Below are 24,970 nucleotides of genomic sequence, written 5' to 3'. Positions count from 1 at the left end.
CGTGCTCCGTCACTGAAAGGGTGAGGCTGCTGTGGTCTGCCGAGTGATGTGTGACTGCTGATTGACGTGTGGCTGTTGGGTGAGGTGTTACTACTGAGTGAGGTGTGACTGCTTCCGATGGTGTTACCTCAAAGCGGGCGTAGAAGGTGTTCAGCTCCTCTGCCAGCCGGCGGTCTCCCCTGCCGGCCGGGAGGTTGCTGGGCCTTTAGTTGGTCATGTGCTGGACCCCCTGCCATACCTTTCTGGAGTCATTGCTTTGGAAGCAGACCTCAATCTTTGTTTTGTAGTCCTCCTTAGCCTCCCTGATACCACGCTTCAGGCTGGCTCTGGCAGTGCTGTAGAGCTCCCCGTCGCCAGATCTGAACGCGGTGTCCCTCTCCTTCAGCAGCCTCTGCACCTGTCTCTCGTCATCCACGGCTTTGTGTTGGGATATACTCGGACACGCTTATCTACAGTAACAGAGTCTGTGCAGTCTTTGATGTAGCCCAGTATCCTGATGTGTATTGCTCCAGGTCCTCGTCTTCAAAGACCTCCCACGCAGTGGTGTCAAAGCAGTCTTGCAGCTTTTCAGTGGCACCTTCAGGCCAGGTGTTGATGGTGTTTGTTGTGGTGGGAGCATGCTGGGATGAGTAGCAGGGATATGTGGTCTGACTGGCCCATAGTTTCATTTTATCCACCATCAGACTTATGAGGCACACGTGATTAAAACATTTTCCTACATGTACATATGCTATGATTATAAATATAATGTACATGTAAAATATATCACTATATTGATTATGCCGTATTTCCTTGAATTGCCGCAGGGCATATAGTATGCGCCAGCCTTGAATTACTGCCGGGTCAAACTCGCTTCCCAAAATAATTAGCGCATGCTTAGTATTACCGCCTGGTCAAACTTTTGACGTCACGAGTGACACTTCCCCTGTGATCATTTTCAAAATGGAGGAGGCTGATTTCAATACCGGTAATTTGAAATCAAATAAAGGAAAGAAAATTAAGAGCTATTCAGTAGGATTTAAGGTCCAAGCTTACATCACACTCAAATTTTTACTGCATACCTTTGGTAAGTGCTGAAGTGAGAAGGGGTTTTAAAATAATTAGCGCATGCTTACTTTTACCGCATGCCTTTGATAAGCGCAGTAGTGAGAAGAGGTTTTAAATTAATTAGTGCCCCGGCGGCAATTCAAGGAAATACGGTAAATATAATCTACATGTAAAATATATCACTAAATTGATTAGAAATATATTGTACATGTAAAAACATATCACTATGTTAATTATAAATATAATGTATCTGTGTTGGTCCTGCGATGAGGTGGCGACTTGTCCAGGATGTACCCCGCCTTCCGCCCGATTGTAGCTGAGATAGGCGCCTGCGCCCCCCGCGACCCCGAAAGGGATTAAGCGGTAGAAAATGGATGGATGGGATGGATGGAAGTAATAATATATCGCCATATGGATTATAAATGAAATGTAAACATTCTATATGTAATAATATGTCACTATATGTATTATAAACATATTGTACACATTAAAGGCCTACTGAAATTAGATTTTCTTATTTAAACGGGGATAGCAGGTCCATTCTATGTGTCATACTTGATCATTTCACGATATTGCCATATTTTTGCTGAAAGGATTTAAAAGAGAACAGCGACAATAAAGTTTGCAACTTTTGGTCGCTAATAAAAGAGCTTTGCCTTTACCGGAAGTAGCAGACGATGTGCGCGTGACGTCACCGGTGTGAGGGCTCCTCACATCCTCACATTGTTTATAATGTGAGCCACCAGCAGTAAGAGCAATTCCGACCGAGAAAGCGACAATTTCCCCATTAATTTGAGCGAGGATGAAAGATTGTGAAAGACTAGAAAAAAAAAAATTAAAGAAATTTTTAAAAAAAAGAAAAAAAAGGCGAGGGCAGTGAGAGAGATTCAGATGTTTTAGGACACATTTACTAGGATAATTCTGGAAAATCCCTTATCTGCTATTGTGTTGCTAGTGTTTTAGTGGGATTAAATAGTACCTGAAGTCGGGAGGTGTGGCCACGGGTATGTTGACGCCAGAGTCTCTGAGGGAAGTCACGGCAGCTGCATGGACGGCGCAAGCTCTGCTGATGTCTCCGGTAAGGGGCGACTTATTTCCACAATTTTCTCACCAAAAACTACCGGTTGACATGTAGTGGAGATCTATGTTCGCTTGACCGCTCTGATCCAGAGTTAAGCGTCATCTTCGGGAATTTTAAACAAGGAAACACCGGCTGTGTTTTTGTGGCTAAAGGCTCAAAGCTTCCCACCTCCATCTTTCTACTATGACTTCTCCATTATTAATTGAACAAATTGCAAAAGATTCAGCAACACAGATGTCCAGAATAATGTGTAATTATGTGAATAAAGCAAACTACTTATAGCTTGGATCGGGCTGGAAAATAATGTCCGCTACAACCGGTGACGTCAAACGCACGCGTCATCATACACGACACTTTGCGGGAAATTTAAAATTGCAATTTAGTAAACTAAAAAGGCCGTATTGGGATATGTTGCAATGTTAATATTTCATCATTGATATATAAACTATCAGACTGCGTGGTCGGTAGTAGTGGGTTTCAGTAGGCCTTTAATATACAGTACATGTAATATATCACTTTATTGATAATAAAAAATTATAATACAAGCATGTTTAACATATAGATACCTGATTCTGATGACTTGCATTGACTGGAATAAGAGTCTCAGAAGACTTGTGCACGCCAGCTTTCTGAGACTCTTTTTGTGTTAGCGCAGGCAGGATGAAGCGGCACTTTTATTGAGAAGATAGGAACTGAGCGGTTGGTCTTTAGAGTTTTGACAATGTCTGCTGAAATAAAAAGTATTCCTTGCCTTCCTGTCGGTCATTTTTCCTAATAATGATCTGGCAGTAGCCAGCGTCATCTCATAAAATCCTCGGGTGCCGTGAATGTCAATTAAGTGACGAATGTGACGTCATAATGAAGATTGATGATCACTAATTTTTCGGTCTATTTTTTAATGCCTGGCCGGCGATGGACTGACACACCCTCCACCATCGACCAGTAGCTCGCAATCAACGTAATGGGCACCCCTGAGCTAGAGATTTGACAGCGATAGTCATAAACATGTGGTCCCACAGTAAATTTTTGGGGTCCCACTTTTTTGTAACCGTTTTGAAAACAAATAATAAATGTATGCATTATCCTGTTACAATCCTCACATTCTATCTATATTGTGTTTTGGAAAAAGGTTGTTGTGTTTTGGAAAAAGGTTGTCAGAAACGCTACTTAATTCTTTAAAAAAAATAATACAAAAGAAAACACATTTTTATGCATATGTGAATGTATTCAGTTATAAACATTTATTCGCTTTCTTCTTCCTTCATGGATTTAAACTTCACCGCTGCCGACAGTTTTTTCTATATTTGTATTTAATAATTTGTAGGTGTATTTAATTCAGTATAAAAGTGTAAAAAGTTTTTTGCTTCAGTCATGAAATTATGATAATGGTGTGCCAGTGCATACATACATTTAACGCTTAAATGTCTAGAATTTACAACAACTTCAGATCTATCCATCAATTCTCAGGGTTTTTTTTTTTTTAAATGTTTTTTTGTTTGATTTCCGCCCTTTTTGTCAAAGAAAACTTTATTTTTTTATGGCAAACACACAAAATATGCAAACTCTTCCAAAAAAATATTTTTCAAAGTCGAATATTTGATTTGAAGTAATCGGAGCCTTGGATAGGTTAATAATTCATAAAAATATAGATTTGGATTCAATATTATGTTTTGAGCAATGACAGTTTTAAAGAAAACAAAACCAGCTTTGTTTTATTAGTCAACATTGCAACTTTTTCTAAATTACATGTTACCTGTAAGATTTTTATTCCACTTTTCTAATGTTTTTCTTTATTTTAATAGTATTTTTGAATGTGCCGAAGGGCATTAAAACATTAGCTGTGGGCTGCAAATGGCCTCTGGGCCACACTTTTGACACCCCTGCTATAGATAATAAAAAATTAAACCTGATAACGATAAAAAGCAGAGCCTGGCGACGCATGCGTGTTTATCATAACGCAAAGTCAGCATCTCTGCATCAGAAAACAATGATTACATCACTGTCAGCAACGCGAGTGACACTTCCTAACTTATCAGCCACTTCTCCATGAGATTCCTTTTGAACACTCCTCGCACATTAACACTTCAAAAGGGACATATTTGCCCCATTTGTTGACCTGCCTAGTATGTTTTTGGGGTGGAGGAGTCTGGTCGGGTGCTGGTTGGCTTGAAACTAAAAGCCAGCCTGTCTCCATCCTTGAACGATGTCGATCCAACGGGAGATAAAAATAAAGTTTCCATGGATTTACAAAGAGTAAAACAACTCATTTACTGAAGACATGGCATAAGATTAAGTTAAAAAGGTTGACTTTACACTCACCTTAACATTTACCATGAAGTCTTTTATTTGACAGCCCCTCGCAGTGTTGTTGTAAGAGTGCAAACTGAGGCAGTATTTGTTATTGACAAAACTTTCGGCGAATCAAAATTTAATCAAATGTGCCAGAAATGTCAGTACTTTGAAGACGACCAATAAAAACTCAATGAACGGGGACAGAAATTTGACGGTTGTCTTCTCCATGTCACGACACTGACATTGTCACAATAAACAAAAAAAAACACCGGCAGAAAGCGATAATCGATAAAAAAACAAAAAAACAAGCAGATTGGAGTTTTGACCTAGGGAAGGCAGGGTCGGTAAAAAAAAAGGTGCGTCCTTTCTGATTTCGATGCGTAAAAAGACACAAAAAGTGCGTTAACGGCAACACTGAAAACGGCTAACTCATTGTCGCTGGCGGGAGTGTCGCAAAGCCTATTTTGATGCGTCTTTTATCAATGTTGAGTGAAAAAAAGCAGCATGTTTACATTCAAACATACAGAAAATCCTCTTATAGTGTGTTTAAAAGCAGCACAGTGTTGTACAGCTTTGGAAATTACGTCATCAGAGGAGTACACGTCTCCATTTGTGCTGTGTGCACACAGGCTGAGCGGAGAGTTTTGGAACCCTACACGTTGGCCAGTGTTTGCAAAAGTCTGCGTTTTTAAGGACAAAAGCATGCGCTTGCATCTGGACAAGAGGTCTAAATGCAGAGATAGGTATGCCTTTAAGTATCCATGTTGGTGTGGACCTGAGTCAAGTGAGACAAGTCACAGGTACACCAAGACAATAACTTCATTGATTAAAAGTTAGATTAACCCCATTAAAAAATGCTGAATACAAGTCATTAATTCAGCGTCATTAATTTAGCACCTCTAGTTTAATTTTTCTATATTCGGCTCTCAGGGGTAAACATTTGAACTAATACTGAGGACAAACAAAAAACTTACGATTCAGTGATGCTGCCCTCGCTGGCGTTGTCCCGGCGTGTGAGCTGCTTGTAAAAGAAGCTGCTGAAGACGTGCGAGCGCTCGGCGATGGCCTGTGGCGATTTGTGGAGGAGGTATCTGAGTCAAGAAGACACACACGTTTGAGTGGGCACGGCATGAGAGACTTTGGCTTGAAAGTGGTCTGCCTCACTTAAGGAAAAAGTCGATGATGACGTCATTGAGGTACTGCCCGCTGTCCAGACACTGCAGGTCCTCCATGGTCACGGTGATGCCACCTTTCATGGGGGGCGGAGGGAACTGGATCAACCTGAGCACACGGAACCAAAAGAAAGTTGTACTTAAATTAGGACTTTCTTTTCCTGCAATATCATAACTGATTCTTGCAAAAATACAACTTTAACCTCCTTAGTCCTTTTATGAATGACTTAACTTGTAAAATTAGGACTTTATTCAAGTACAAATGAATGATAAGACATTGAATTTAAGGCCAAAGTCAGAAGGGGAGCAATGACAAGCAAAACCAACATCTGCAGTCTTAGGTCAGGGTGAAGAGGAGTAAACATCCCTGAGGAGAGACTGTGGTCTGTTGACATGATCACAATTTAGTCTCATCTAATCCTATATGTAAAATATTCTATTTGTATCCTATTTTATGATGTTCTTGTCTCATGTTACGCTTCTCCAAAAATGCCCGACAAAACAAAAAAAGGTTGCATGATTTGTTGCCTTTTTTGAAAAAAACAGCTTGGATAGGTCTGAGTAATGTTTATTGACTAAATTGGCGACTCTGATTCTTCCTGCTGGGTCTTCTTATTCTCTGTCAGAGCAGGTGGGTATTATGTGTGTTAAGAAGCAGAGTTACGATGCCATCTACTGTACGAAGTTGGAAAGACAAGCAACAATCCAGAAAGTGGTATTAAAATGTGTTTAAGGGGGAGGGGCCAACAGGTCACCAGAAATGAACCAAGGAAGTACAGTAGTACCTCAACTTACAAGCTTAATTGTTTCTGTCACGGAGCGCTTAACTCAAAACACTTGTACCTCAAATCAACGTATCAATGGGCACTGTCTTCCTGCCCATGGTTGAAAGGTCCGCCTCCGGCTAAGTGCTAAAGCTCACGAGTAAGAGCAGATGTTTTGGTCGCATCTTACAGGGTTCATGTGGCATTTGTTATAACGAGTCACGAGGACGCCTAATCCTGAATCTGCCTTGACCAAAGAATTACATTTTTTGCGTTTTAATCTTTTCCATCTTTGATAAACCAGTTAAATTTAAATGTTGGATGTGCTGAAACTTTGGCCACATAGTTGTTCTTTAAAATGGCACCTTGGCACTTTTTGCAAAGTTATTCCGAATAGGAGAGAAACATTTCCTTTTCATTTCCCCTTTGCCCATATTGGTCTCCCATTGTAAAACATATTTTTAATATACTGAAAATCTAACATGTTATAATGTTTTCACCGCATATATTGAATGAATCTAACTAAGCATCTCCCTTTGACAATTAAGGAAAATTGTTTTGGGTGTAATTACACTTCTCAACCTCTAGTTAATGCGAGGGACATAGATCCCAAGCATCCATCCATTTTCTACCGCTTATTCCCTTCGGGGTTACAGGGGGCGCTCTCAACCTCTAGTTAATGCGAGAGACATCCATCCATTTTCTACCGCTTATTCCCTGGATGCAAGAGACATATAAAGTGTTTTTGCATAGTTGATCATACAAATTGAATAATCTTCCAACCAGCAACTTCAATACAATAATTATGAAAGACTGTTGTTATTGCTAGAAAACGTTGTGTGAATGTGGTTTTGAAGAATTGAATTGTGCCAATTGTCAGTGTATGTGCAATGGCACCACTAAACCACACAGATTATGTGGTGGTTATGTAACTTCAAATGCATGGAATCATCAACGTTATTTGACGTTAAAACGAATGTTCAGTTTTACCAAAAATGCAAATGCTATTATTATAAAAAAATAAAAGAAAATTACCTTTGTGTGTCTGTAAAATTAAAACAACTAGCCCTTCTCTTTATTCATTGGACGTGTGGCTGAGAAAGTTCATGCAAGGGAATGTTTGAAGCAGGATCAATGTGTCAGCGTCAGCTCATTTTAGTTGAACTATGGACTGTAGTACATTCGAAAAGTATTCACAGCACTTCACTTTTTCACATTTTGTTATGTTACAGCCTTATTTCAAAATGGTATACATGTTCTCAAACTTTTACAGACAATACCTCCTAATGACAAAGTGGTCGTTTATTTTTTATTTTTGCAAATTGATAAAAATAAAAAAAAATCACATGTACATAAGTATTTACAGCATTTGCGCAATACTTTGTTGATACACTTTTGGCAGAAATTACAGTCTGAAGTATTTTTGACTATAATGCTACAAGTTTGGAACACTTTCCTTAGGGCAGTTTTGCCCATTCCTCTTTGAAGCACCTCTTGTGCTCCATCAGGTTGAATGGGAAGTCTTGGTTTTCATCTAAGATGTCTCTGTACATACCTACATTTGTATTTCCCTTTATCCTGACTTGTCTCACAGTTACTGAAAACCATCCCAACAGCATGATGCTGCCACCACTTCACTGTAAGGATGGTATTGGCATGGTGATGAGCGGTGCCTGGTTTCCTAAGAACAGGAAGCCTGACATTCACGGCAAAAAGTTCAATCTTTGTTTCGTCAGACCAGAAAATTTAGTTTCTCATGGTGTAATATACTTTCAGGTGCATTTTGGCTAACTTTTTACAAAACAATGGCTAACGTCTGGCCACTATTAAAGGCTGTAATCACCTCAAAGAAAGTATTCCAGTTTGCAACAAATTTTTGCATATTTAGTTTTTTAACTAAAACATACAAAAACATTACAAATACTCACAACGTAAATTATGGACTAAAAGCCACTACTTTTTTCCTCTGCTTTGAACCATATGGCTTGTAAAACGGTGCAGCTAATTTATGGATTTTTCTTCGCTAATGGCAAAAATGCAAATAGTTTTCATTGAACACCAGCAGAGACAATGAAGGGTGCGAGTATTGTTTGTGCTATGGCGCCATCTTTTGGACAAGTTCACTCACTGCAGGTGCTGCGGGGTGAAGGTCTACAGCAGGGGTCTCAAACTCAATTTACCTGGGGGCCACTGGATGCAGAAACTGGTTGAGGCTGGGCCGCGAGAAAAGATTTCTTAAAAAAATCTAACATGCACTTTTTAATGAATTCAGCTTCTATGAATGGCTTTCCCGCCCTAGCAACATACTTGCCAACCCTCACGATTTTTCCGGGAGACTCACAAATTTCAGCGCACCTCCCGACAATCTATCGGTGCAACCATTCTCCCGAATTTGTCCCAATTTTCACCCGTGCCGCGACTGTACTGCCTTTAACGTCGTCTACAACAGTGGTTCTCTTTTTTCAGTGATGTACCCCCGTGAACATTTTTTTAATTCAAGTGCCCCCTAATCAGAGCTAGAAAAAAAGAGATGAAGTAAAATACAGCACTATGTCATCAGTTTCTGATTTATTAAATTGTACAAAGCCCGTTTCCATAGGAGTTGGGAAAGGGTGTTAGATGTAAATATAAATGGAATACAATGGTTTGCAAATCCTTTTCAACCCATATTCAGTTGAATGCACAAAAAAGACAAAATATTTGATGTTCAAACTCATAAACTTGATATTTTTTTTGCAAATAATAATTAACTTTGAATTTCATGGCTGCAACATGTGCCAAAGTAGTTGGAAAAGGGCATGTTCACCACTGTGTTACATCACCTTTTCTTTTAACAACACTCAATAAATGTTTGGGAACTGAAGATGGCGCCCCCCGTGGCTGACGTCTTTGCGTCATCCTCCTGACAACATTTACGTTTTTTGTTCATTTTAGTACTAATTTGCATCCTAAATGCAAAGCTTTTGCACGCAACAGTGAGATATAACAGAGATGCACTTTTGGACATCGGAAAAGCTCACCATGAGCTCACTTATAGCCTGACGGACTTAAACTTTCTTCTACGACGAGAGCCAGCTAACCACAAAACATCAACAAGGCGGCGGGGAAACGAGCGGGGCTACATGCTAGGTCAAAGGCTAGAGCTACACGACCACCATTGCCTAAACTGCTGCTAGCTAACGTGCGCTCGCTCGACAACAAGCTGGGTGAGCTGAGAACCAGGATTACATCCCAGTGTGAACTGAGAGAATGCTGTGCTCTTGATTTCACGGAAACCTGGCTTTCGGACAGCATCCCAGACTCTGCTATCCAGCTAGCAACACACTCAGTCTACTGCGGAGACCGGACAAAGGTTTCAAGAAAGGCGAGAAGCGGCGGCGTCTGTGTTTACGTGAGTAACCGCTGGTGCTCGGACGTACAGGTGGTTTAAAGACACTGCTCGGACAACATTGAGTTTTTGATGGTGAAATGCAGACCTTTTTACCTGCCAAGGGAGTTCAGTGCAGTGTTAATTCTGTCTGTGTACGTCCCGCCATGGGCGGACTCCACAACAGCGCTGAAGCTGCTGCATGATGTCATCAGTAAACAAGAGACCGCGCACCCTGATGCTGCGGTCTCTTGCTGAGGATTTTAACCACCGCAACCTAAAGAGTGTCCTCCCGAAATACCATCAATATGTGAACTTTCCCACAAGGGAAAAATACTCTCTGGACCAAGTTTACTGCAACGTGAGGGGAGCCTACAAGGCTGTACCCAGACCACACTTTGGACTATCTGATCACATCTCAGCTTTTCTATATCCAGCGTACAGTACAGGCAGCGCCTCAAGCAAGCCCCCCCAGTGATAAAAACTGTTCAAGTGTGGAATGAAGACACTGAACTAGTGCTTCAGGACTGCTTTGGGAGTACAGACTGGGACATGTTCAAAACTACTGCTCAGAGGGATGATGGTACTGTGGACAGAGAGGAATATGCTTCCAGTGTAACTGGCTACATCAGCACATGTGTGGAAAAAATTGTTCCCACAAAACCAAAAACCCTGGATTAACTGTGATATTCGGTCCAATCTACATGCCCGCTCCACTGCATTTGTCTCAGACAACGCTGAGGACTACAAGAAGGCCAGATATGACCTGCGTAAATCCATCAACAAGGCCAAGGGACAATACAGACAAAAGCTGGAGGAATTCTCATCCACCACAAATTCCCGGCGCATGTGGCAAGGCCTGGAACACATCACAGACTACAAGCAGGGGAACAGGGGGGTCACAAACAGTCAACGATCTCTGCCAGATGAGCTGAATGAGTTCTACGCCCGCTTCGAGGTCCTCAACACCAACCAACAGAGAGGGGTTCTGACCACGGAGCGCATGCAGGACCCACCACTCACTGTGACAACAGCAGAGGTAAGTACAGTTCTGAGGAGAACAAACCCACGGAAGGCAGCTGGCCCAGACAACATCCCTGGCCAGGCCCTCAGGGTGTGTTCATCAGAGCTGGCTGACGTACTTGCTGATATATACAACTTGTCACTAGCACAAGCTGTTGTGCCCACCTGCTTCAAGACCACCACCATCTTGCCCCTGCCAAAAAAAAACACTGTGGACTGTCTGAATGACTATCGCCCTGCTGCACTCACCCTAATAGTGATGAAGTGCTTCGAGAGGATAGTCATGTCACACAACAAGAAGACCATCCCAGACACACTGGACCGTCTACAGTTTGCCTACCAGCAGAACCGGTCAACTGAGGATGCAGTCAACACCTTTATCCACACCACCCTCACCCACTTAAGAGGGCAAGGACACCTATGCCAGGCTATTATTCATCGACTACAGCTCTGCTTTTAACACGGTCATCCCACAAAAACTCACTGCTAAACTCCTCACTGTTGGTCTGACACCAACTCTCTGTGACTGGGTCCTGAACTTTCTCACAAATCGGCCCCAGTCAGTCAGAATCGGCAACCAGACATCAGGCACAAAGGTTCTAAGCATATGGACCCCCCAAGGCTGCGTGCTGAGCCCTCTACTGTACACCCTCTTCACAAGACTGTGGCCTCCCAGAAAAACACCGGTATCATCAAGTTTGCGGATGATACTACGGCCGTCGGATTGATCACCGGGGGAGCTGAGGCAGCGTACAGAAGGGAGGTAGCGGAACTGGTGGCCTGGTGTCAGGATAATAATCTCTCCTTGAACACAGACAAGACTAAGGAGATGATTATTGACCCACGGAGAAGGAGTGCACAGTACACACCTTTGTACATAGGGGGGACAAAGGTGAACAGGGTGAAAACCTTTAAATTCTTCGGGACCCACATCAGCAAGGACCTCCCGTGGGATCACAACACCCAACAAACAATAAAGAAAGCCCAGCAGCGATTGTACTTCCTAAGAAGGCTGAGAAAATTTGGTATGCCACCCAAAATTCTCAGCAACTTCTATAGAAGTATGGTTGAGAGTGTCCTTACCAGCTCAATCACGGTCTGGTATGGAAACTGCACAGCTAAGGACAGGAAGGCACTCCAGCGAGTGATTAAAACTGCTCAGTACATATCAGGAGCAGCCTTCCCCTCACTACAGGACATGTACTCTACCAGGGCCACCAGGAGAGCTCACAACATCATAAAGGACAGTACACATCCCCAGCACAGTCTCTTCAGCTTCCTACCATCAGGCAGACGATACAGGAGCCTGAAATCCAGGACTACGAGACTGACAAACAGTTTCTACCCACAGGCCATCAGGCTTGTGAATGCTAACTTGTGAATGCTAGCTCCCCCCATCCCCGTCTTTACTTTTGTCTTTTTGAACAAAAGACAGCTACCTTGACCACCCCCGAACTGTGAACCATCACTGTAGAGTCCTTTCACATTTGATCACAAAAGACACTTTTAAACTGCTGCTGTGACCCAAGGTCACCTCCATATTTTTACTGTTGACTGTCAATCAGAATGTGCAATAATGTTATATTACTTACTGTGCCTTAAATATACTTTTTATTTTTAGCTAAGTATCGTGCGACTTGTTGAAGGGTGGACTAGCAAAGTAAGATTTTCATTGTACGGCAAACTGTCTGTTTAACTGTGCATATGACAAGAAATAATCTTGAAACTAATTGTTGAAGCTTTGAAAGTGGAATTCTTTCTCATAATTGTTTTATGTAGAGCTTCAGTCGTTCAACTGCTGTCGTATTTTACGCTTCATAGTGGGCCACACATTTTCGACAAGTCTGGACTGCAGGCGGGTCAGGAAAGTACCTGCACTCTTTTTGTTACGAAGCCACGCTGTTGTAACACTTGTCTTGCTGAAATAAGGAGGGGCGTCCATGATAACGTTGCTTGGATGACAACATATGTTGTTCCAAAACTTGTATGGACCTTTCAGCATTAATGGTGCTTTCACAGATGTGTAAGTTACCCATGCCTTGGGCACTAATACACCCCCATACCATCATTGATGCTGGCTTTTGAACTTTGCGCTTATAACAATCCGAATGGGTATTTTCCTCTTTGTTCTGGAGGACACCGCATCCTCTGTTTCCAAATATAATTTGAAATGTGGACTCGTCAGACCACAGAACACCTTTCCACTTTGCATCAGTCCATCTTAGGTGAGCTCGGGCCCAGCCAAGCCGGCGGCGTTTCAGGATATTGTTGATAAATGGGTTTAGGTTTGCATAGAAAAGTTTTAACTTGCACTTACAGATGTAGCGACCAACTGTAGTTACTGACAGTGGTTTTATGAAGTGTTCCTGAGCCCATGTGGTGATATCCTTTACACACGGATGTCGGTTTTTGATGAAGTACTGCCTGAGGGATAGAAAGTCCGTAATATCATCGTTTACATGCAGTGATTTCTCCAGATTCTCTGAACTTTTTGATGATTTTACGGACCGTAAATGGTAAAATCCCTAAATTCCTTGCAATAGCTCGTTGAGAAATGTTGTTCTAAAACTGTTCGAAAATTTGCTTACAAAGTGGTGACCCTCACCCCATCTTTGTTTGTGAATTACTTAGCATTTCATGGAAGCTGCTTTTATACCCAATCATGGCACCCAACTGTTCCCAATTAGCCTGCACACCTGTGGGATGTTCCATATAAGTGTTTGATGAGCATTCCTCAACTTTATCAGTATTTATTGCCACCTTTCCCAACGTCTTTGTCACGTGTTGTTGGCATCAAATTCTAAAGTTAATGCTTATTTGCACGAAAACAAATGTTTATCAGTTTGAACATCAAATATGTTGTCTTCGTAGCATATTCAACTGAATATGGGTTAAAAATGATTTGCAAATCATTGTATCCCGTTTATATTTACATCCAACACAATTTCCCAACTCATATGGAAAAAGGGTTTGTATAACAGTGCAAAATATTGCTAATTTGTAGTAGTCTTTCTTGAACTATTTGGAAAAAAAGATATAAAAATAACTAAAAAACTTGTTGAAAAATAAACAAGTGATTCAATTATAAATAAAGATTTCTACACATAGAAGTAATCAACTTAAAGCGCCCTTGTGGAAGTCTTCCTCTTCCCCTCCGGATTCCTAGCGGATCACTGGGACCACAACACTTGATACCCCGCGTCTTTACCAGAACAGTTTTTATTTTACATTCACATTCGTTTCCAAAGTCCCTCTCTTTCTGCTCTCGGCAATCGGGTTTATTTTTCTACAGTGTTCACTCTCTCTGCTTTTCAGCCTCTGTCTCTGGCCCTGCTAATAAAGGGAACAGGTGATTAGATAACTCGTTCCAGCTGAGATTATCCACTCACCTGTTGGCTGCTTCATGGCCGGCCCTGCACACACCCCGCCCGCAGGGGACGCGCGACCACGCCCCTCCACAGGCCTCCACCGCCAGACTCAGGCCGGACACCCGTCCGGCCGCACCAACTCCCCCCACCCCCCACAGCGGGGCGAGAGAGGAAGTCGGCCACGGCCATCCGCGCGCCCGGCCTGTGGACCACCCGGAAGTTGTAGGGCTGCAGTGCGATGTACCACCGGGTGATCCGCGCATTGGCGTCCTTCATTCGGTGGAGCCACTGCAGAGGTTTGTGGTCCGAGCAAAGACTGAAGGCCCGCCCCAGCAGGTAATAGCGGAGGGCCCCGATCGACCACCGGATGGTGAGACACTCCCTCTCTACGGTGCTGTACCTCGCCTCCCGGTCTGACAACTTCCGGCAGATGTACAGCACGGGGCGGTCGACGCCCCCCACCTGCTGGGTCAGCACAGCCCCCAGTCCCCGGCTCGACGCGTCCGCCTGCAGACAGAAGGGAATATTAAAGTTTGGCATGTGCAGTACCGGTTCCTCGCAGAGTGCTGTTTTTACCTCCTCGAACCCCCGCTGGCACTGCTCCGTCCACTGGACCAGCTCCGGGGCACCCTTTCGGGTGAGGTCAGTCAGTGGGCTGGTCAGGTCCGCGAACCGGGGAATGAACCGGCGGTAGTAGCCCGCCAGTCCCGAAAACTGCCTCACCTCTTTTTTTTCGTCTTGGGGGGTGGACAGGCCGCGATCGCCGCCGTCTTGTCGACTTGTGGCTGCAGCCTTCCCCCCCCAAGTGGTACCCCAGGTACTGTATTTCCCTCCGCCCAATTGCGCACTTGGCCGGGTTGGCGGTGAGCCCCGCCCGCCTCAGGGACTCGAGCACTTCCCCCACCTGCCGCATGTGCTGTTCCCAGATGCCACTGTGAATGATGACATCATCCAAGTATGCAGCCGCGTACGCCGCATGGGGTCGCAGCACTCGGTCCATGAGGCGCTGGAACGTGGCAGGCGCACCGAACAAGCCGAACGGAAGTGTCACAAATTGGTACAACCCGTCCGGAGTGGAAAAGGCCGTTTTTCCTCGGGACTCTGGCGACAAGGGAATCTGCCAGTAGCCCTTGGTCAAATCCAGTGTCGAAAAAAACCGAGCTGCGCCTAGCCGATCCAGGAGCTCGTCGACCCGGGGCATTGGGTACGCGTCAAACCGTGATACCGCATTTACCTTGCGGTAATCCACACAGAACCGTATAGTCCCATCCTTCTTCCCTACTAAGACGATGGGGCTACACCAGGCACTGTGGTATTCTTCTATTACCCCCATCTCAAGCATGTTTTTTAATTCTTCCCGAACTACTTTGCGTTTGTGTTCGGGCAGCCGATATGGCCGAGATCGCACCATAATCCCCGGGCTGGTTTCAATGTGATGTTGTATGAGATTCGTTCGTCCGGGCCGCGTGGAGAACACGTCAGAGAAGCTCCGCTGCAACTTGGCAACATCTTCCTTCTGCGCCCCCGTGAGCTGTTTGTCACAGAGAAGATGAGGGGGCGGGCCAGAGTGCGGGATCTTAGGGCCCAGCTCCTCCTCCTCTCTCACTACCGTCACCATGGAGACAGCTCCTCCTCCTCTCTCACTATCGTCACCATGGAGACAGGCTCGGCCTCCCTCCATGCCTTCAGCAAGTTCAGATGATAAATCTGCGTGTCTCCGCGTCGGTCGGAGCGCCGAACTTCCTAATCAACATCACCTAATTGCCGTGTGACCTCAAAGGGTCCTTGCCACTTTGCAAGTAATTTGGAGCTTGAGGTTGGGAGCAATACAAGCACCTTTTCTCCCGGTGCAAATTTGCGCAGTTGGGCCCCTTTGTTGTACGTGCGCTGTTGATGCTCTTGGGCATGGAGCAATTTTATACGTGATAAGTGCGCCACCTGGTGGAGTTTTGCCCGCATGTCCATGACGTATTTAATTTCGTTTTTGCTGGAGCTTGGACTTTCCTCCCAGCTTTCCTTAATGATGTCCAGCACTCCGCGAGGCCTCCGGCCATATAGTAGCTCGAAAGGTGTAAAACCTAGGGAGGTCTGGGGTGCCTCCCGCATCGCAAACATTAGGGGCTCCAACCACTTATCCCAATTGTGCTTGTCCTCGTGCATGAACTTACGGATCATGGTTTTTAGCGTTTTATTCAAACGCTCCACCAGCCCATCCGTTTGGGGATGATAAACGCTGGTGCGGATGGCCGTGATTCCCAGTAACCCGTATAGTTCTTTTATCGTGCATGACATGAAGGACGTGCCCTGGTCGGTCAGGATCTCTTTCGGGATCCCGACCCGGGAAATGACCGTGAAGAGTGCTTGCGCCACACTCTTGGCTGAGATGGAGCGCAACGGCACTGCTTCGGGATACCGCGTTGCGTAATCCACCAGGACTAACACAAAGCGGTATCCCCGTGTGCTCGCAGAAAATGGTCCGATGAGGTCCATCCCAATTCTTTCGAACGGGACCTCTATGAGTGGTAATGGGCGCAAGGGGGCCTTCGGGATGGCCGCCGGGTTCACCAGCTGGCAGTCCGGACAGGCCGCGCACCACCGGCGCACGTCTGCCCGGAGGCCTGGCCAATAGAATCGGACCATGACCCGATTAAGTGTTTTATCATACCCCATGTGACCAGATAGCGGGTTAAGATGGGCCGCCTGGAAAATCATTTCCCGGCGTCCTTTTGGCACCAACAATTGGGTGTGTTCCTCCCCGGTCTGAGTGTCACGGGTCACTCGGTATAACCTATCGCGAATAATTGAAAAATGGGGGAACACCCGCGCTTTCCCCTGGTGCACCAGCTGACCGTCGATGAAATCCACCTGGTCCCAGGCCGCACGCAAGGTTTCATCGCGGGACTGCTCAAGGGGAAAACCCTCCTTAGGTTGCCATCGGAGGGCCGGGGGGGCCTGCCGCACATCCCCCCCGGTTCCCGCTCGGCCGTCCCCGGTGAAACTGCGTCGCCACTGAGAGCCACGCGGATGCTCCCCTCTCCTACAGCCCGTGAACGCATCCCCACGCATTGCGCTACTAGCTGGTTAAACCCTGGCCAATTCGTTCCTAAAATTATGGGGTGCGTGAGGTGCGCGCTGGCGGCAACCTTGACACTATGCTTTTGGCCTTTATATTGAATTTCCACTGGCAAAATCGGGTACTCGTGCACATCCCCATGAATACACCTAATTTTACCCCGTGTTGCGTGCCTCAACACCCCGGATCGAACCAAGTTTTGGTGGATCATGGACTGTTTGCAGCCCGAATCCACCATTGCCCGGTATACACTCCCTTGTACCCTTACCGGGACACAGTATGTCTCCCCTGAATCGGGGGCGGGTGCTGGAGGCCCGACAACCTGTAACACCTGCCCCACCTCCATCATGGAGCACTCCCGGCGTACATGCCCAGGTTGGCCGCACTCCCAGCACACCGGCCCTGGGGTTCGAGGCGCCATCTGCGAGGGAAGCCCTCCATATCCAGCGCCGGTACCCTGCAATGCACAAGCAGAGGAAATGAGATGACCCCGTGAACCCCCCCTTGTTGTGTGTCTGTGGGTGCGTGAATGGGTGCGGGTGTGTGTGCTTTGGCATTGTTCTTCTGAGTGGGGAACCTGCTCCTTGGTTCCGGGTGGCTCGGCCGTGCGGGTGCGCTGCTCCAGGGAAGTTCCTTCCGGCGGTGTGACTCGTCGACAGGGTGCTGGTGTAGGCCTTTCGGCCACTTTTACCGTCGCCTCCTTCTGGACAGCCAGGTGGTCCTCCGCCAACTTTACCGCCATCATCACGTCCTGGGGCCGGTGGTACCTCACCCATGCGGCGGTCCTGGTCGGGATGGCATCAATAAATTGCTCGAGGACAATCAACTCGAACATTTGACTGTCTTGCCCATTTGGTTGTAGCCACCGGGTGGCCGCGTCCCTCTGTTGCTGCGCCAGCACGAATGGGCGGTCATTTGGACCCAACCGCAGAGCGCGGAACCTCCGCCGGTGGTCTTCTGGATTGCTGCCAACCCGATCCAGTATGGCGCGGCGCAGGTTCGGGTACTGCATCCGGGTGGCCGCTGGGAGACTCAGGGCCGCCCGCTGCGCCTCCCCCGCCAGGAGTGGGAGCAGTTTCATTCCCCACTCCTCCTCTGGCCACCTGCACGCTGTTGCTGTGGCCTCGAACACCTCAAGGTACGCTTGAGGGTCCTCCCCGTACCTGAGTCTACTCTGTCCATTAGGGCCTGCAGTAGTTGGGTCTGCTGCTGGCTCGCTGCCGATACCTCCGCCAGCACTCGTCCGAGCGCCTCTAGGGGTGTTGTGGTCGACATTTTCTTGGTCCTTTGTAGTTGGGCCCCACTGTGGAAGTCTTCCTCTTCCCCTCCGGATTCCTAGCGGATCACTGGGACCACAACACTTGATACCCGCGTCTTTACCAGAACAGTTTTTATTTTACATTCACATTCACATTCGTTTCCAAAGTCCCTATCTTTCTGCTCTCGGCAATCGGGTTTATTTTTCTACAGTGTTCACTCTCTCTGCTTTTCAGCCTCTCAGTCTCCTCTGTCCTCACGAAGAAGGGCCCCCCTCATGGTCTCCGGCCCCTCTTAATAAAGGGAACAGGTGATTAGATAACTCGTTCCAGCTGAGATTATCCACTCACCTGTTGGCTGCACACACCCCGCCCACAGGGGACGCGCGACCACGCCCCTCCACAGCCCTCTTAGGGGATTGTAATAGAGATTCCTCTGGATTCAGGAACTTAATTCTAAACATTTCTTCACAAAAAAAGAAATCTTTAACATTAATATTTATGCAACATGTCCATAAAAAGTCTAGCTGTCAACACTGAATGTTGGATTGTTGTATTATTTTTTTCACAGTTTATGGAATTACATTAATGTTTGTTGAAGTATTATTCAATAAATAATTTTATAAATGTTTTAAGAATTGCTGCTATTTTTTTATAATATTTTTAATAGATTTCACTTGCCCCTTGGCATACCTTCAAGTACCCCCAGGGGTACGTGCACCCCCTGAAGAGAACTAATGTTCTAAAACATGTCATCACGTTCCCTTTTACATCACACAACCAGCCTGCCTGGCTCAAGCCTCATACATACTGTATGAGGCTTGAGCATACTCACGTAAGTGGCTGCAAGACGTACTTGGTCAACAGCCATACAAGTCACACTGAGGGTGGCCGTATTAACAACAAATACGCGCCACACTTTGAACCCACACCAAACAAGAATGACAAACACATTTTGGGAGAACATCCCCACCCTAACACAACATAAACACAAGAGAACAAATACCCAGAACAACTCGCAGCCCTAACTCTACCGGGCTACAATATACACCACCTCAACCGACGCAAGTAGGGAGGGTGGGGGTGGGGGGTTTGGTGGTAGCGGGGGTGTGTATATTGTAGCCCGGAAGAGTTAGGGCTGCATGGGATCCTGGGTATTTGTTCATTCTTGTTTGGTGTGGGTTCACAGTCTGGGACATATTTGTAACAGTGTTAAAGTTTTTTTTTTTACAGTGTAGCTGTTGATCAAATATTTCTTGCAATTACATATATGCATTTTAAATAGCCGGATGCAACATTTATCTGGGCTTGCACGCTGTCTGTACAGAATGTAAATTGCACTAAAGGTAGTGCCGTTGTGGCACCCCCTGAATATTGTTGATTGGGTGAAAATCGACAGGATTTCAAAAGAATGGATGCCATGTAATTCAGGGGTCTACCGGGAAAATTGGGAGCGTTGGCAAGTATGACGCTGTCAAGCGCCGTTCACATTAAACTTAAATTGTCATATCAAAGTGTGGGCCGCTAAACAACGTCTCGCGGGCCGAAATTGGCCCGCGTGCCGCATGTTTGAGACCCCTGGTCTACAGTATTTCCTTCCTTCCTATTAGTTCTTCAACCGGAAGTACAGCTGCCGTTTGGTCTTCTCGTCATGCATTGTGTTTCTACTCGTAAGGATTATTTATTTATCCCTCCAAGCAACGTTTCTACGTTTCACAATATAACTAAAACTATTTATACTTCCCATGTGTATTGAAAGGAGTGTTTTCATGCATATTTGTACATGCTATCTTGACGTAATTTTGTTGGCATTGTTACCATTAGATAGGTCTGAAGCTGTTGAAGTAAAGCATTGAAAGTGTATTTAAGACTTATAACACTTTTTTGAGTGTGTCTGTTGCTTAGGAGGTTTAATGTAGTTTAGAATTAAGGCGACTCAAGGGTTAAACTCAAATCTTTGTTTGCAACTTAAAAAACATCTCTAATCTCCCAAAACTCCTAAATTGAGGAACTACAGTATAGGACAGTGGTTCTCAACCTTTTTTCAGTGATGTACCTCTGTGAAAATTTTTTGAATTCAAGTACCCCCTAATCAGAGCAAAACATTTTTGGTTGAAAAAAAAAGATAAATAAGTAAAATAAAGCACTATGTCATCAGTTTATGATTTATTTAATTGTATAACAGTGCAAAATATTGCTCATTTGTAGTGGTCTTTCTTAAACTATTTGGAAAAATAAAAATACCTAAAAACTTGTTGAAAAATAAACAAGTAATTCAATAATAAATAAAGATTTCCACGCATAGAATAATCATCAGCTTAAAGTGCCCTCTTTGGGGAATGTTATAGAGATCCATCTGGATTCATGAACTTAATTCTAAACATTTCTTCACAAAAAAAGAAATATTTAACATCAATATTTATAGAGCATGTCCACAAAAAAATGTAGTTGTCAACACTGAATTGTTGTATTTTTTTTCACAGTTTATGAACTTACATTCATATTTTGTTGAAGTATTATTCAATAATTATATTTCTAAAGGATTTTTGAATTTTTGCTATTTTTAGAATATTTTAAAAAATCTCACGTACCCTTTGGCATACTTTCAAGTACCCCCATTTGAGAACCACTGGTAAAGGAAACGCTGACAATGACATAACTTACCTTTTTCCCAGGCTTTGATGTTTATATTTAACCCAGGAGGAGTCAGGTGTGCACATGGAGATCACGTATGATTCTTTGCTTCTCCGTCGGCACAGTGTGTACAGAGGAACATTTTCCTCCTTGTCCTCCTGGAACAGGACAAAGGTTTAAGTAATGTAGGTCTGGGAGTCCAAGAAGAGGCCCACAAACCTTGTTGGGCTGCTGAGCTTCAAGTTCTTTCTGCTCCTCTTCTGGACGAGGCTGCCCTTCAGTGGTGGTCTGCACTTCCTGCATGGATGTCTTCTCCATATTCAGTAGCAGCTGCACGTCAGAGGCACCCAGCTCCAGTGTGGGTTCTGCCTCTGGTGACGTCTCTGTTTGTGTTTCGGCCTCTTTGCTGCTTGCCCTTGAATCCGAAAATGGACAAGGTGGGGCCGAGTCTGATGTGGATTCTGTGGTCTCCACGCCGAGCCGTCGCAGCAAGAGGGGGTCTCGAGCGCTTCTTTTGATCAGCTCCAAACTTTCATCCAGCGACAGAGTCGGACTGATGTAGTCCTTCAGGTGGAGCCCATCGACGGAGGTGTCGTCGTTAGCCAAACAGTGAAGACAGTCGAGTTCCAGGAGAGAGCGCAGTAACGCGCCCTCCATGCCCACCAGGGGGTCCTTTAGACTCAGCACGATGAAGGGACTCACAGTACCTACATTAGGAAACCATCATCACCATGGAGAACTTGAAGTGTTAACAGATCGCACGTCTCACCACTGCTCAAGGCTCCATCCTGTTCAGCACTCAGGTGAAAGAGTGCCTTCTGTGTTGCTACCGCCGCACTTTGTGTCACGCAGATTAAAAGCACGGCGCCCACGTCGCCCTCCCAGGAAAGACCCCTGGATGCCAGATCCTCTAACTCCCAAATGCTGTACCTCCTCATCTCCTTGCGCTCCAACGTCACAGTCACCTCAGATTGGTGGTTTTCGTCTGAGGTCGAGAAGAGAGGCGACATAAGGCTTGTTTTATCACAGCAGCCATTTTTCTTGCGTGTTGAAGTCATAAAATACAAAACTTTACCTTTCAAAGGTATGATGATTTTTTGATTTGCTATCTGCAGAGAGAAAGACGTATTGAATCAAGTTAATCTCTTTATGGTTCTTTAGGGTTTAGACAAAAGACATCAGCTGACATACACATGTAATATTAGAATGTATTTAGTTTGTTGAGCGGCACAGTAGAACAGGGGTTAGTGCAGGTGCCTCACAATACGAAGGTCCTGAGTAGTCCTCGGGATTTTTCTGTAAGGAGTTTGCATGTTCTCCGCATGACTGCGTGGGTTCCCTCCGGGTACTCTGGCTCATGGATGGATTTAGTTTTTTTTAATAACTAAAGAAAATATTAACGATAAGTTATTATTTGCTATCATTTTATTGAAAGTATATTATTTAATTGTATAATACAAATTAAGACATGTAATAAACATACAATATTACTTATTAATTACGTACAATTAATATAACACTAATATATTTGCTAAACAAAACCATATTAAAAGAATAATTAAGGATGTAGGGGCTGCTATGTTGCAATACACAAGTATACTGTGTGCTTTATATTTTATAGGTGTGTGACAACTCATGATTTGCTTCCGATTTTGGGACGATCATTCAATTCAACATAATTCTCACAATTTATTATTTTGTATAAAAATTAATAATAAAGATAATAAAACCTTTTGAAAACAGGTTAGAGGTTACAAAAGCTCCTTCTAGCTGCTGACATATTGAAAGATATGCACAGCAAAGACCTATAAAGAATATATATGTACATATACATACACATGTACATATACATACATGTACATATTAGAGTTAGACTTCCTTTTTATTGTCATTCAAATTTGAACTTTACAGCACAGATAAGAACGAAATTTCGTTACATAAGCTCATGGTAGTGCAGGATAAAAAAAGCAATAAGGTGCATATATACAGTGGGGCAAAAAAGTATTTAGTCAGCCACCGATTGTGCAAGTTCTCCCACTTAAAATGATGACAGAGGTCTATAATTTTCATCATAGGTACAGTTCAACTGTGAGAGATAGGATGTGAAAAAAAATCCAGGAATTCACATTTTAGGAATTTTAAATAAATTATTAGTAAATTATGGTGGAAAATAAGTATTTGGTCACTTCAAACAAGGAAGATCTCTGGCTCTCACAGACCTGTAAGTTCTTCTTTAAGAAGCTCTTCTGTCCTCCACTCCTTACCTGTATTAATGGAACCTGTTTGAACTCGTTATCTGTATAAAAGACACCGGTCCACAGCCTCAAACAGTCAGACTCCAAACTCCACTATGGCCAAGACCAGAGAGCTGTCGAAGGACACTAGGAAAAGAATTGTAGACCTGCACCAGACTGGGAAGAGTGAATCTACAATAGGCAAGCAGCTTGGTGTGAAAAAAATCAACTGTGGGAGCAATTATCAGAAAATGGAAGACATACAAGACCACTGATAATCTCCCTCCATCTGGGGCTCCACGCAAGACCTCATCCCGTGGGGTCAAAATTATCATGAGATTGGTGAGCAAAAATCCCAGAACTACACGGGGGTACCTGGTGAATGACCTGCAGAGAGCTGGGACCAAAGTAACATAGGTTACCATCAGTAACACACTACGCCGACAGGGAATCAAATCCTGCAGTGCCAGACGTGTCCCCTTGAGCATGTCCAGGCCCGTCTGAAGTGTGCCAGAGAGCAGATGGATGATACAGCAGAGGATTTGGAGAATGTCATGTGGTCAGATGAAACCAAAATATAACTTTTTGGTATGAACTCAACTTGTCGTGTTTGGAGGAAGAAGAATACTGAGTTGCATCCCAAGAACACCACACCTACTGTGAAGCATGGGGGTGGAAACATCTTGCTTTGGGGCTGTTTTTCTGCTAAGGGGACAGGGCGACTGATCCGTGTTAAGGAAAGAATGAATGGGGCCATGTATCGTGAGATTTTGAGCCAAAACCTCCTTCCATCAGTGAGAGCTTTGAAGATGAAACGTGGCTGGGTCTTCCAGCATGACAATTTTTCCAAACACACCACCCGGGCAACGAAGGAGTGGCTCCGTAAGAAGCATTTGAAAGTCCTGGAGTGGCCTAGCCAGTCTCCAGACCTCAACCCGATAGAAAATATGGGGAGGGAGTTGAAAGTCTGTGTTGCTCGGCGACAGCCCCAAAACATCACTGCTCTCAAGAAGATCTGCATAGAGGAATGGGCCAAAATACCAGCTACTGTGTGTGCAAACCTGGTAAAGACCTATAGTAATCGTTTGACCTCAGTTATTGCCAACAAAGGTTATATTACAAAGTATTGAGTTGAATTTTTGTTATTTACCAAATACTTATTTTCCACCATAATTTACAAATAAATTCTTTAAAATTCCTACAATGTGAATTCCTGTATTTCTTTTTTCACATTCTGTCTCTCACAGTTGAAGTGTACCTATGATGAAAATTACAGACCTCTGTCATCATTTTAAGTGGGAGAACTTGCACAATCGGTGGCTGACTAAATACTTTTTTGCCCCACTATAATTAAATATATGTAAATAATATATAAATATATATAAATAAAAAAATTGATTACTGTACAGATAAATATATTGCACTTTTTAACATGCGTCCACGTAATGGATGTATGTTATATTGTCTTTTTTATTCCAGCGAGTTAATCCATTTTGGGGGGAGTTGAGGGGATCATTTAATTATGATGCGTTCAAAAGTCTAACGGCCTGAGGGAAGAAGCTTTTACAGAACCTGGAGGTTCTGCTTCGGAGGCTGCGGAAACTGTTTCTAGATACATACATACATACATACATACTGTATAGCCGAGGCTACTGTGGT

General features: G+C 44.4%; 1 protein-coding gene across 3 annotated transcripts in view; it reads right to left on the bottom strand.

The window, feature by feature from the left end:
• LOC133538320 (sentrin-specific protease 6-like) overlaps positions 1 to 24,970 on the bottom strand; it is a 46,766-nt gene that overhangs the window by 6,272 nt on the left and 15,524 nt on the right. For all 3 annotated transcript variants that reach the window (XM_061879852.1, XM_061879854.1, XM_061879853.1), the window contains 6 exons: positions 22,153 to 22,186; positions 21,847 to 22,062; positions 21,297 to 21,784; positions 21,108 to 21,235; positions 5,585 to 5,701; positions 5,395 to 5,511 (listed from right to left, as the gene is read on the bottom strand). In XM_061879852.1, the coding sequence (XP_061735836.1) occupies positions 5,395 to 5,511; positions 5,585 to 5,701; positions 21,108 to 21,235; positions 21,297 to 21,784; positions 21,847 to 22,062; positions 22,153 to 22,186 (1,100 nt within the window). The remainder of the gene's footprint in view (positions 1 to 5,394; positions 5,512 to 5,584; positions 5,702 to 21,107; positions 21,236 to 21,296; positions 21,785 to 21,846; positions 22,063 to 22,152; positions 22,187 to 24,970) is intronic.

Source organism: Nerophis ophidion, linkage group LG19 (genome assembly GCF_033978795.1).
Source record: "Nerophis ophidion isolate RoL-2023_Sa linkage group LG19, RoL_Noph_v1.0, whole genome shotgun sequence".
Taxonomy (NCBI): domain Eukaryota; kingdom Metazoa; phylum Chordata; class Actinopteri; order Syngnathiformes; family Syngnathidae; genus Nerophis; species Nerophis ophidion.
Note: the sequence above shows the minus strand (reverse complement) of the source record. Positions and strands in the feature narration are given on the sequence as shown.